Source organism: Crinia signifera, chromosome 11 (genome assembly GCF_055691185.1).
Source record: "Crinia signifera chromosome 11, ASM5569118v1, whole genome shotgun sequence".
NCBI lineage: Eukaryota > Metazoa > Chordata > Amphibia > Anura > Myobatrachidae > Crinia > Crinia signifera.
The window spans coordinates 15,950,597-15,963,792 of NC_139227.1; the positions used below are offsets into that span (position 1 = coordinate 15,950,597).

General features: G+C 48.2%; 1 protein-coding gene across 1 annotated transcript; it reads left to right on the plus strand.

The window, feature by feature from the left end:
• Window positions 1–3,035: 3,035 nt before the first annotated feature.
• Window positions 3,036–11,893, plus strand: FBXL8 (F-box and leucine rich repeat protein 8). Its single transcript, XM_083165660.1, has 3 exons — window positions 3,036–3,176; window positions 4,727–4,903; window positions 10,745–11,893. The coding sequence occupies exons 2-3, from the start codon at window positions 4,752–4,754 to the stop codon at window positions 11,748–11,750; spliced, it is 1,158 nt and encodes a 385-aa protein (XP_083021786.1). The 5' UTR covers window positions 3,036–3,176; window positions 4,727–4,751; the 3' UTR covers window positions 11,751–11,893.
• The last annotated feature ends 1,303 nt before the right edge of the window (window positions 11,894–13,196 follow it).

The window sequence follows — 13,196 nt, forward strand, 5'->3', positions numbered from 1 at the left end:
GGGGAAAACAGGGTGTCCCCAGGAAAGGGGTACCCCCAAAGTCTGGGGTGTCACATGCACCCTTGGAAGAGACAGATCCAAGAGGTGCAAGAGACAGATCCAAGAGCTGTTGTGGCCAACAGAGGGGTGTGGTCACACCCTGATTTTAAACAAAACTAGGAGGGGTGACCTTCCGCAGGTGGGACACTCACTCTGGGAGTGAGAAGACAGGCTGGTGCTGCAGCTGCTTCTCTCTCCCGCTCAGCACACGGCACTGGTCAGTATGTGCTGAGCTGGGGAGAGAGGCTGTGCTGCAGCAGCAGCCTGTCCTCTACTCCCCACTGCCCGGCTCCCTAAAGTGGAGGAGGGGGGCGCAGGACCCGGGATTCTCCTTTAGAACCGTGCCAGGGGTAAAAAGTACCCGCTCCCCCCTCGACGGCCCTGCATATTCCATCAATGATAGGTACCAAGTGAAGCATCCATCTTGGATGGACTACGTAGCATTACCCTAGGTGGAATAGGGCGCACCTACAGTAGATTACACAAAATGCCACCCCCAATATCCTTCCTCCTACAACAAAAGGGCACCTTATCCATCAGTGCCCCACCCTGGGGAGGTAGCTGTGGGGTCCCTGCCAACCAGCTGCCCTGTTGTTAATCCAGAACAGTATTGACCGAAATGTGTCCTGAGGGGCCTGGCATTTGTTTTACTTGTCACCCTACTGTCATTGTTTATTCTTTGTAACTTTACCAGCAATAACTTGTTACTTGTGACATGTGATTTCTGATCCCAGTTACCATGTTTAGTGGGCAGTGCCCTCATGTATCTGAACAATGCTGGAATGTTCTCTTATTGCGTGGTGAGTAAATTACAGTGAATAAAGGTTGGGGCATATCACATATTCGGGTAACAACTGGCTCCTGTGGCAAATGTTGTCTTATGCAAGAATTGGCTGAGATAGGTAACAATAAATTGTGTTAGATAAAGGGTAGTGCCAATGTAACATCAGGTACAAGGCTTCTCTGATATCTGCTGCGGCCCTCGATAATTACATCCAGGGGACACTTGATATTTGCAGATATCCGCAGGACTATTGTGGATATCCAGCAAATGTATTTTGATAAAGAGGTATTTTTGAGAAACAGATTCATTTTAATATGTATGTTTTTACATGTTACACATCACGCTATACATCATACTGTAGGTGGATAGTGACAGTTCCGTAGGGGCGGCACTTGCTGGAGGGTGGTACTTGCCTAGGGGCGGCACTTGCTGGTGGGTGGTACTTGCCTAGAGGCGGCACTTGCTGGTGGGTGGTACTTGCCTAGAGGCGGCACTTGCTGGTGGGTGGTACTTACTTACGGGCGGCACTTGCTGGTGGGTGGTACTTGCCTAGGGGCGGCAATTGCTGGTGGGTGGTACTTGCCTAGGGGCGGCACTTGCTGGTGGGTGGTACTTGCCCAGGGGCAGCACTTGCAGGTGGGTAGTACTTGCCTAGGGGCAGCACTTGCAGGTGGGTGGTACTTGCCTAGGGGCAGCACTTGCAGGTGGGTAGTACTTGCCTATGGGGCAGCACTTGCTGGTGGTACTTGCCTAGGGGCAGCACTTGGTGGTGGGTGGTACTTGCCTAGAGGCGGCACTTGCTGGTGGGTGGTACTTGCCTAGGGGTGGCACTTGCTGGTGGGTGGTACTTGCCTAGGAGCGGCACTTGCTGGTGGGTGGTACTTGCCTAGGGGCAGCACTTGCAGGTGGGTGGTACTTGCCTAGGGGCAGCAGTTGCAGGTGGGTGGTACTTGCCTAGGGGAAGCACTTGTTGGTGGGTAGTAATTGCCTAGGGGCAGCACTTGCTGGTGGGTGGTACTTGCCTAGGGGCAGCACTTGCTGGTGGGTGGTACTTGCCTAGGGGTGGTACTTGCTGGAGGGCAGTACTTGCAGGTGGGTGGTACTTGCCTAGGGGCAGCAGTTGTAGGTGGGTGGTACTTGCCTAGGGGAAGCACTTGTTGGTGGGTAGTAATTGCCTAGGGGCAGCACTTGCTGGTGGGTGGTACTTGCCTAGCGGCAGCACTTGCTAGTGGGTGCTACTTGCCTAGGAGTGGTACTTGCTGGAGGGCAGTACTTGCCTAGGGGTGGCACTTGCAGGTGGGTGGTACTTGCCTAGGGGCGGCACTTGCTGGTGGGTGGTACTTGCCTAGAGGCGGCACTTTCTGGTGGGTGGTACTTGCCTAGGGGTGGTACTTGCTGGAGGGCAGTACTTGCCTAGGGGTGGTACTTGCTGGAGGGCAGTACTTGCCTAGGGGTGGTACTTGCTGGAGGGCAGTACTTGCCTAGGGGCGGCACTTGCTGGTGGGCCTTACTTGCCTAGGGGCGGCACTTTGTGGTGGGCAGTACTTAAGAATGTACAGATGATAGTGATCCCTCAGCCCCATACACACGTGGCGATCCCTGCTGATGCCAATATTGGCGTTAGCAGGAACCTGGCATCGGCATGTGCATACACATGTGGTAATGCCAGTGGGGAAGAGAGTGATGTTGGTGGGGGCGGGGGCGACGGCCATCCTGCAGCATGGCCGTCATTAACAAGGACCTCCCTTGTCAGTAAATTAGAGAGGGGTAATTAACGATGCGCGGGAGCACACATCGTTAACAATATTGCGTGTACACACTGGATGAACTAGTGATATCTTTTATTATCTCGCCTGCTGTGTTTAGAGTTAAGGCATCTTTTGGTTCCGGTGTGTGACTAGATTGTGTTTTATGTTCATTTCAGTTTCAGGGTTTAGAGTTCCGCGCTAATTACTAAAGTAGTAGAAAAAAATCTAAGCATCAATATAGCAGATGTAGGTTCTGTATCCAGAAATAATGCTGTTAGAGATATAGGGCCGGATGCACTAAACTTCAAAAGTGATACAATTTTTCAAACACAGTCTGTGACATGGCAGGCAGGAGCTGATTGGTTAGTTGTTTATCACTCTCCATTTTATCACATTTGAAGCTTAGCGCATCTGGCCTGTAATCTTATAATAACTTCTCTCTTATTATAAAGGCCGGACAAATAGCTACACCATTGAAATCGTGTCTTCTGTGCTCTGCTGTGTTCTCTCGGTGATGTGTCAGCTGACTCTGGAGACCCAATACATCTGTGTGGGAGGGAAAGGAAGCCGACTTGTAGCAGGAAGGGATTTCAGAATTTATGGTGGTGAGTATATATATATATATATATATATATATATATGGGTGTGCACTGCAGGCTTGGCAGAACTGCTGCGATATATATATATATACACAATGTATGTCTGTGTATATATAGGACGCTGTGCCTGCCTGGTGCTTTATAGAAACTACTTTTTAACCACTTACTTTCCAGCCCACAACAAGAAGGGAAATATATGAAGGCGAGGCATTTGCTGCCCGGATGAATCATTTAGCTGCTTGCGTGGCTTAGTGGGGGTATACAGAGGATGGATTGACAATGTATTGGTCGTGTCGACAACATATGGTCGACATGGGGGTGTGGTATGGTGGTCGGAATTCAGAAGGTTAGCATACCGACATCAGAATCCGACTGCAAGAACTTCGGTGTGTGTCTCTACATCGTTTGCCTACTGTCACATATACAGTGACAGGTACAGAGAACTCTACAGTGGCAGAGGTGCTGCAGGGTGCTGGTCCGGTCCAGCGGTTCTGAGTCAGGGTATGCTCCAGATGTGCTGCTCCCAGTCCCTCTGTCTGATTGGGTCAGGAGGAGACTCTGACACCTTCCTGCAAGGGCGCACATGGGGAGGCGCACAGAGAGATCCACAGAGGTGATGCGGTCATTTGGTCTACAGCATGATGGTAGGCAGTCATTAGGTCGACATGGGAAAAGGTCGACATGGGTATATGTCGACATAGGAAAAGGTTCTAGGTCGACAGGTCATTCGTTTTTCACTGTTTTCTGAGCTGACATGCAGTATTTTATTCCCTACCATCCACTAGAATAAAATAGTGTGCCGAGCGTAACGAGACACCGTGCCCGACGCATTGCGAGCGCAGCGTCCATGTTGACTGTGTTGACATTCAGGTAAAAAAAACAGTAAAAAACCCCATGTCGACCTTTTCACTGTCGACCTAATGTGGAACCAATGACCTGTCAAACTAGCAACCTGTCGAACTAATGACCTTTCGACCTAGAACCATGTCGACATTTTCCCATGTCGACCTAGACCCATGTCGACCTAATGACTGTCGACCATCATGCTGTAGACCAAATTATCCCAACCCCCACAGAGGGATAGGTCACTAGCAGGGAGCTGGTCTGGGTAGATCCAGGTGCTTATGAGTCTGGACCATCAGGCTTTCACCCAATCCGAGCCTTAGTGGTCAATGTACGAAAAGAGAGATAAATTGGAGAGAGATAAACAAGTATTTGTATTAAGTTGTGGAGAGAGAGAGATAAAGTGGTAAGGAATAAAGGGTCACCCCCTGGGATTGAGCCTGTTATGTTATACTGTAACATACAGCCATACTTACCATGACAGTAAGTGGATCGTTTCCTTATATGGCCATGCCACCTTACACCTGTCCTCGATGAGTCATTTTACTAGCAAAACCTGTATAAGGAGATGTTTACCAAGGAGCCATAAACCAGGCTCGTGCAATAGCTGTTCCTGTAAACCAATGAGGGGGCAGAGATTCTGCTGTGTCATTGTTCAGCTATATCCTGTAGCCTGGACTGTGTATATTACCTGCCTTTCATTCTGCACACAGGTCTGCCCGGAGCTGGCCAGCCACAATGTCCTTACAGTGGGAGTACATGCCGCAGGAAGTGCTTGCACACATCTTTTATTATCTGCCCCTCACAGACAGATGGGCTGTCTCCCGGGTGTGTCACTCCTGGGCATCTGCCGTGGCATCAAACTCTGTCTGGCACTACACAGAAATCAGGTAGGGACTGTAGTTATTATGTTACCAATTTGCTACATATTTGATGAAGATCGTCACTTTTAAAAGGACAATGCATTTGTGAATACATTCATACAAGTCTCTTACCCGCGCTTCAGCGCCAACATTTAATATCAGAGCTGTGACAAGAACCCACAAGGGGTGTTCACGATGCCACTGAGCTTGTAAGGGTTGTACTTGAGAAAGAACACAGAAGTTTGTATTTATGGGGATAGGTCATAGGGTCGATGGATGGTAGGGCATGGAATACCGCCTGTCGGCACATGTCGGCTCGAAAAAAAAGAAGTGAAAAACCCCATGCCAACCTTCAGACATGTCGACATTGATGCACGTCGACCTATTGTGGGTCAAACCAATGCATGTTGTCCTTAGTGCTGACGGCCGTATACCGTATTTATGTATTGTTAGACGCTGCTGAACCCTCGTGGTGCCATATACATACACAATAATAATTCTAGGATCATACTTGACCATTTTTTCCCGGAAGATTGTGTGGGCTGATTGGTGTGGGGTGCGTGGTGTCATAAGGCATACTTGCCTACCCTCCCGGAATGGCCAGGAGGGTACCGCAAATCGGGACCCCCTCCCGGCCCCCCAAGAAGGGGGGCAAGTCTCCCGCATTTTCCACACAACCCCGGTTCCCCCCTTCCCTGCGGTATAAACCCCCGAATTCTGTGGGTCCGTCGGGAGGGGGCGGGGCTAAAATGACGCGATTCGCGTTATTTTGCATCATTTTGGCCCCTCCCACCATCCACGGACCTGCAAATTGTTGAAGCTGCCAGTCGTGGGGGCGAGGCTTAGTGTCGTCAGCCTCGCCCCGCCCCCAAAACGTAGCCTCTGCCCGCCCCCCTTTCACTCCTCTCCGGGCTTCTCCCGGAGAGGAGTTTGAAGAAGTCAGCAAGTATTGTCATAAGGTGTGGCCCCAGGGCCGGTGCAAGGCACCGGAGCACCCCAGGTGCCGAGGGGTGGGGTACCTGGGGAGCGGGCAGGGGGGTCCATGCTGGCGTCTGACAGGAGCCTGCAGTGGTGTCCTTTCCGCGTGGGTACCTGCGGCGCTGTGTATAAAGCTGGCGGGGGTCCCTGCAGTGAATAAGAAATAACAAGCGCTATGCGGCGGCGCGGGAAGCGCTTCTGTTTTGAAAACACTGGCTGAATCTCAGCCAATCAGCGTGCGCCAGTGTTTTCAAACTCGGCACCGCTTCCCGCGCCGCCGCATAGCACGGAGGCTAGCCCTAGTTATTTCTTATTCACTGTAGGGACCCCTCACCGTTGCCCACACTGTACAGTTATGTAATTACCTGCAAATTGCATAATCCTACCTCCAGGTCATCATCTCCTCTGGCAGATCCAGGAATGCTGGTCTTTTCTCTCAGGAGCCACGGTGCGCTCCCGAAATGTGGGAGATTTCCTGAAGAGTAGACATATTGTTGTGTATAAATAACATATGGTACTTGTTTCCTAGCATGGTGTCCGTCGCAAGTGATCGCATACCTTAACTTAACCGACGCGATTTCAGGGCTATTTTTAGCCTTTTCCCCGACAATTACAAAATCGCGTGCATCGCGTCCATCGCATGCCTTAAGTTAAGGCATACAATGCGACCGATGCGATGGACGCGATTTTACATAGGGAACAATGTTAAATGGGCTAATGGACCCGATTTTTCATTGTGTACCCACCCTTATGGGTATTTTACATGTGACATGCCCCCCCCCCCCCCCATTGTTAACGGCACCCCACGATGAACGCCAACCCGAAGCGTGGCCACACTATATAACATCAACTCCGCACCGACGTGGATAGTGGGGATATGAAAAGGTCGGAGGACGCGTACCGCCACCGCTCGCCACGCTATATAACATCAACTCTGTACCGACGTGGATAGTAGGGGTTTGAAAAGGTCGGAGGACGCGTACCGCCACCGCTCGCCACGCTATATAACATCAACTCCGCACCGACGTGGATAGTGGGGGTATGAAAAGGTCGGAGGATGCGTACCGCCACCGCTCGCCACGCTATATAACATCAACTCCGCACCGACGTGGATAGTGGGGGTATGAAAAGGTCGGAGGACGCGTACAGCCGCTCCTCGCAGGCTCGCTGCGCTAGCCACGCTTCGGGTTGGCGTTCATCGTTGTGTGTCGTTAACAATGGGGGGGCATTTGACCCATCAGGGTGGGTATACAATGAAAATTGGAGTCTGGGGGGCATTTAACATGGGGATTAATGTAAAATCGGGTCTCAGGGACCATTTTACATTGGTTCCGATGTAAAAATCGCATCGATCGCGTTGCATGCGATTCGATTGCCGCAATTTTTTTGGACTCGATGGATACTAGCAAAATCGCAGGCGCCGTGCTAGGAAACAAGTACCTAACATATATACATATATTAATATATAAGGGGCAGGGGTATTTTAAGAGAGGAGGAGGCCCATGTACAGCCTCCTCCGGTCGGGCCCCCTACTCTCTGCCGGCCACAATGCCGAGAGCACTGAGACTCCACTGCGCAATCGCAGCCCACTGGAAAAGTGTCCACCGTGCCATTTTACCAGCGCTTCTGCCGCTGCCACCGCTGGACTCCGAAGGGTAAGTATTAGAAAAATGCACCCGTTATACAGATTGCCAGTATTGCAGGTTCTGGCGATTCTATCACCAATCGCTCCTAACTTTTCTGTTTCAAACAAAGCACATAAAATGACAGAAGCTGATTGGTTGGTAGTTTATCTCTCTCTAAACGTGATAAAACGCCTCCTCTGTTAAATGTAATATTTCGCCTTTTATATATCTGATTTTATGTATTCAAATATATTTTCGTACAAAGCTGATAACCTTTAGCGGTTCTCTTACATCTACTGAACCTTCTGCTGGTATTCTAATCCCCTTCAATGCTGTGTAGACATAAAATCCAAGGGTTTTATATCACAAAATCCCGTCGCATATTGTTTTCCCGTCACCAGTACTAAATGGCACTAACAGGGAATACTCTGATATTGAAATTTAGGGGGTATACGGTCATTGGGTCCACACACAAAAGGTTGACATGCATCGAGTTGACCACTGAAGGTGGCTTAGTTTAATACCTGAAATGGGTCGACGCCTGAAATGGGTCGACATGCTTAATGTCAACATGGTTGTATGGTCAACACAAGTGTTAGGTCGACAGTCAACAGGACAAAATGGGTTTTTCACTTTATATATATATATATATATATATATATACTTTGTGGTGGTGCCGGGCACTTCCTCCTAATGCTGGTACTTGTCGGGTGCCTTGGTCCTAATAGTATGTAGACTTTGTAGGGGGATGGACGAAGCACTCCAGACTGTATTCAGTGTCCAAAAAACGAATTTATTTGAATCAGCAACGTTTCATCGAGCCTGATGATAATGCAATAGCATTGAAACGTTGCTGATTCAAATAAATTCGTTTTTTGGACACTGAATACAGTCTGGAGTGCTTCGTCCATCCCCCTACAAAGTCTATATATATATATATATATATATATATATATATATATATATATATATATATATATATATATATATATATATATATATATATATATATATATATATATATATATATTAATAGTATAGTGAGCATGTCAACATTCAGGCCCCCAAAAATTTTTAAATCCCATGTCGACATTTTAACTGTCGACCTTATGCTTGGCTTGTGTCACCCTTCCATCCATGTTGACCTTAAGCATGTCGATCTATTCTAGGTGTCGACCTGAGCCATGTCGACCTTCTGTGGACTAACTAATAATGCATGTCGACCTTTGGTGGGTCAGACCCCATGACCCATACCCATTTAGACATAAGTAATTTTCTTGCCCCCGGGGGCATTATCTGGCTAAAGAAATGGCCCCTACACATGTTATGCCCCTTTCAGTCCGCACTTTTTACCCGTTATTTTACCGTTTTAAAACAGTAGTTTGTGCAATCTGAAAGGTGCAGAGTGAATTTACCGGTTCTATAGAACTGGTATTTCTAAACGGTAATAAAGCAGGGTCCTACCCATTCCAGACCCGTTTTTTTTTTCTTCCACTGTTTTCTATGTTGTGAAGGAACAAAAACTGCATTGAAATACTGTTTAAGGACATGCGGTGTGAAAGGGGTTTTAGCTGGCAGACCCATTTTTAGAAACGTTTTAAAATGCCTGGTCAAAGCCAGGTTTGCGGTCTGAAAGCAGCATTACATAGAAGCGATAATAAGAAAATATATTTTTTAATCAAACATCCTGAAAAGCAGAATAAAGGAGGAATAGAAATAGTATTATTTATTATTTACGACTACCAGCATACAGAGGAATAGGCCTGTTGTTTGGATTGACCCCAATCCTATAATCCCATATCTGGAAGAGAAACTGGTCAGCGAGTGATGGTTCCAGGAATCAGCGGTTGGAATCTGATCTCTGAATCGACGGCCAACTGGAATGTTACCGGACGCCATCCTGCCAACTACTGCTCAAAAAGTCTGGGAAGGATTCAAACTATTATTACTCAGACTACATTACTCCTAAGTGCCAAACGGTAGTTGGTGCCAATAGTTCCACAGACAGAGACTGTTATACCGACACAGCAGTTCCTCCTCCCTCAAACAGTCCATAGCACTAGATGTTTGTGTACAAATCAGGCTCTGGGTCTATTGGAAGTAGCTTACTACCTGTGTCACATTTACAGTAAACTGACTGCCCACATAGGGGGAAATGAACTAAAATGGGAGTTCTATTTCACATGGGCTGTAATCAGAGGCGTAGCTACCGTAAGGCAGCCACCGCGGCTGCTTGGGGGAGCAAGCGCCAGCGGGGCGCCCCCGGTGCCCGGGCACTCTGGTCAGACCCCCCCTTACCCCTCCGCATTCAGTCCGGCACCGCAGATAGCCTCCGGGCTCCGTCTCCTGCAGTAATGAAAAATGTCACGACAAAATGGCTGCCCCCTAATAGCAGACAGTTTTTACAGATGCTAGAGGAGGCCGCCGCCTCCTCTAACATCCCTAAAAAAACTGTCTGCTGTACGGGGGCAGCCATTTTGTCGTGTCATTTTTCATTACTGCAGGAGACGGAGCCCGGAGGCTATCTGCGGTGCCGGACTGAATGCGGGGCCGGCGGCGGCATGTGGAGGGGTAAGGTAATTTTTTGGCGGGGGGGGCGCCACGATATTAGTTACGCCTCTGGCTGTAATGTTCATTCTACATAGCACCTGCTATATTTGAAAACCCATGCAGTTCCTGTTCCCTGCCTGGGGTGTCACTGTCTGCTCTGGTGTTTCTAGCACAGGTCTGGTTTGCATATCAGTGCTGATATACAGACCACACTGTGCTAGAAGCACTACAGCAGACAGCGACACCCCAGGCAGGGAAGAGGAACTACATGGGTTTTCAAATATGGCGGGTGCTAGAATGAACACTAGGATGTTGCTATGGGCAACCAATCAGACACAATATATTATCTTCTAGAAGGTGCTAAATAAAGAAGTAGTAGATTCTGATTGGTTGCTCATAGCAACATCAGTAGTCACGCTGCAGTGGGGGAACGAGACCAGTTCCGAGGGAAGTTTAGATTTTTTTTCTTTTTTTACAGGCTATCCAATTAAATTAATTAAAATGGAGAGTGATAAAAAAACAACCAATCAGCTCCTGCCTGACATTTGTCAAACACAGTCTGTGACATGGCAGGTAGGAGCTGATTGGCTGGCTGTTTTTCATGCTCCATTTTATCACTTTTGAATCTTAGTGCATCTGGCTCGTAGTCTGTAGAAAAGATGTCGGTGTTCCAAATGATGCTGTAATTAAACCTTGTGTTTTTCTGATATTAAAGATGGGTCACCGACGAAGAGATGACATCCCTAGAGGCTCTACAGCATTTTATTGGTCAGATTAGACAGCTGAAGATTCAGTTTGATCAATCCAAAGAAGCAACACGAAAAAACGTGATTCAAATCCTGGGATGTTTGGCCAAGGAAAGCAAAAAGTTGGAGAGCCTGAACATCATGTGTTGTGGGGAGAACCCTTACTTCTACTCTGGCCTGGAAATCCTGGACAGCATTATGGAGCTGTGCCGGAAGGAAAGTCGCATAGACCTCCACCATATTGACTTACGGAGACTCCCATTTACTCTAAGTGATGGTTTTACAAGACTAATTGCTACTGGGAGTCCAAACCTCCGAAGCTTGTACATCAATAACAGAACGTTAGTCTGCAAAGTGACTCCGGACACTCTAATAGAGGTTCTACGAGTGTGTCCTAAATTGTCTGTGTTAGGGGTCTTTTGTTCTAGTCTATCAGAAGATGTGTTTCAAGAGCTGATGAAACCAGAAAGACAGCCCTTCAACCACTTGGACATCTTGTGTGAACGTTTAGATAAATACACTCTTGCTATATCTGATGAGGTTTGGGGAGCGCTCTGTCGACGGCACCCCTCTCTATCTGTGGATCTGGAGTTGGACCACACGGTCCCAGCGTGGAAAATCCCCCGAATCTTAAAACCAAATATCCCCGTGGCCACATTACAACTCAACACTTACAATGAAATGACAAATCAGCTGCATTTTGTCAGCAGTCACTACACACAGACTCTGAGGAAGCTTGTCGTGCAGACGACCTCCTCCAGCAGTCTCAACTCAAATCTCATTGACTTAGCTACAAAATGCAATAAGTTGGAAGAGATTCACTGCTACTGCGTAGTAGGTTCAGACGTCATTCAGGCTTTTTTCTTGAACTGTCCTCGTTTGAAGAGATACACCCTTAAAGTCGACAAAGAGAAGCATCCATGGAAGGCAACTTATCGCCACCCAGAATGTGTAACAGCTAAAGATCAGCATTAACTTACCTGAGATGTATTTACCACTAACTTGTTTTTATATCTGGCCAATATAGTTGCCACACTCAGGAAAATTTCTGTGGAGGCCTCTTGATGTGCCGTGTCAGTGGCGTAACTATAGCACCGCAGCCCCCGCGACCGCGGGGGGGGGGGGGGGGGGGGGGGGGGGTGCTATGCATGTGCGGGCGCCGGGGGCTGCAGTGCTATAGTTACACCCTGCCGCCTGCCGCACCATCCCCCGCAAACCCCCCATCCCCAGTCTTTACCTGTGTTCAGTACGCGCTGGTCCCGGCTCCCTTCTTCTGCTATGAGGACCACCACAAAATGTCCGCCCCCATTTAGCAGACAGTTCTCTGAAACTGTCTGCTGTATGGGGGCAGACATTTTGTGGTGGTCCTCATAGCAGAAGAAGGGAGCCGGGACCAGCGCGTACTGAACCTAGGTAAGGCTGCGGGTGATGGGGGGTGGTTTGCGGGGGTTGGTGCGGCGGGCGGAGGGGCGGGTGGGTGGCTGGGCGCCCTCCCTTTAACGGCGGGGGGCGCCCAAAATGTAGTTACGCCGCTGTGCCGTGTACAATGGCTTACATTGCATCTGTGTGTCTAGATCAGGTGTGACCAACCCGCTCCACGTTTTCCAAATCACTTAGCTGGTGCACAGCTGTGGTCATTACTGACTGTCCCATTCCCCAGATCACTAGATGGTGCACAGCTGTGGTCATTACTAACTGTCACATTCCCCAGATCACTAGATGGTGCACAGCTGTGGTCATTACTGTCACATTTTCCAACATGCTGCATTCATTCTTACTATAGATTCACAGGTTCCCCTCCTGAGAGGCGATTCTTCACCGAGATAGAAAAGTCTAGGGGGCAATGTTCAGAATTGTAATTGTCCCGTCGCTAATCCAACATCCTGCTCCTATATAACCAAGTGAAACAGTTCAGTCATTTTGCCAAAGTTCTCCATACTTTTCCTCATTTGTGGCTTAGACCGGACGTGAGAATGAGAGAACATTGGGACTGTTTTTAGAATAATTCATGTTTCCTTAATGATGGATTTAATGCTTTGAATTACACTGAGCAGACTGCCTAGAAACGCGTTTCTCCTACTGGAAGGTGCAAAATGCGTGACATCGAAACGATTACAATTAGTTATAATCGCTGCCAGTGCTGAGTTGGTGCTGTCTTGTCCTTATGCCGAGTGGAAAAAGCAGTGGACTTCACACAGCAAGCAGAACCTCTAAAAGTTTGTCCACCGCATTATCCAATTGTAATAATATATCCACATTTTTTTTAAATTGGGTAATTTTTTATTGATTTTGCAAAATGAAATAAACACCAACAAAATAAACTTACATTACAGACAGCAGGGTTTCAAAAGGATCAATAGGTGCATACAGGAGGTATGTAGCAGCGCACATTTTATATGTGCACAGGAGTAATTAGAAAGG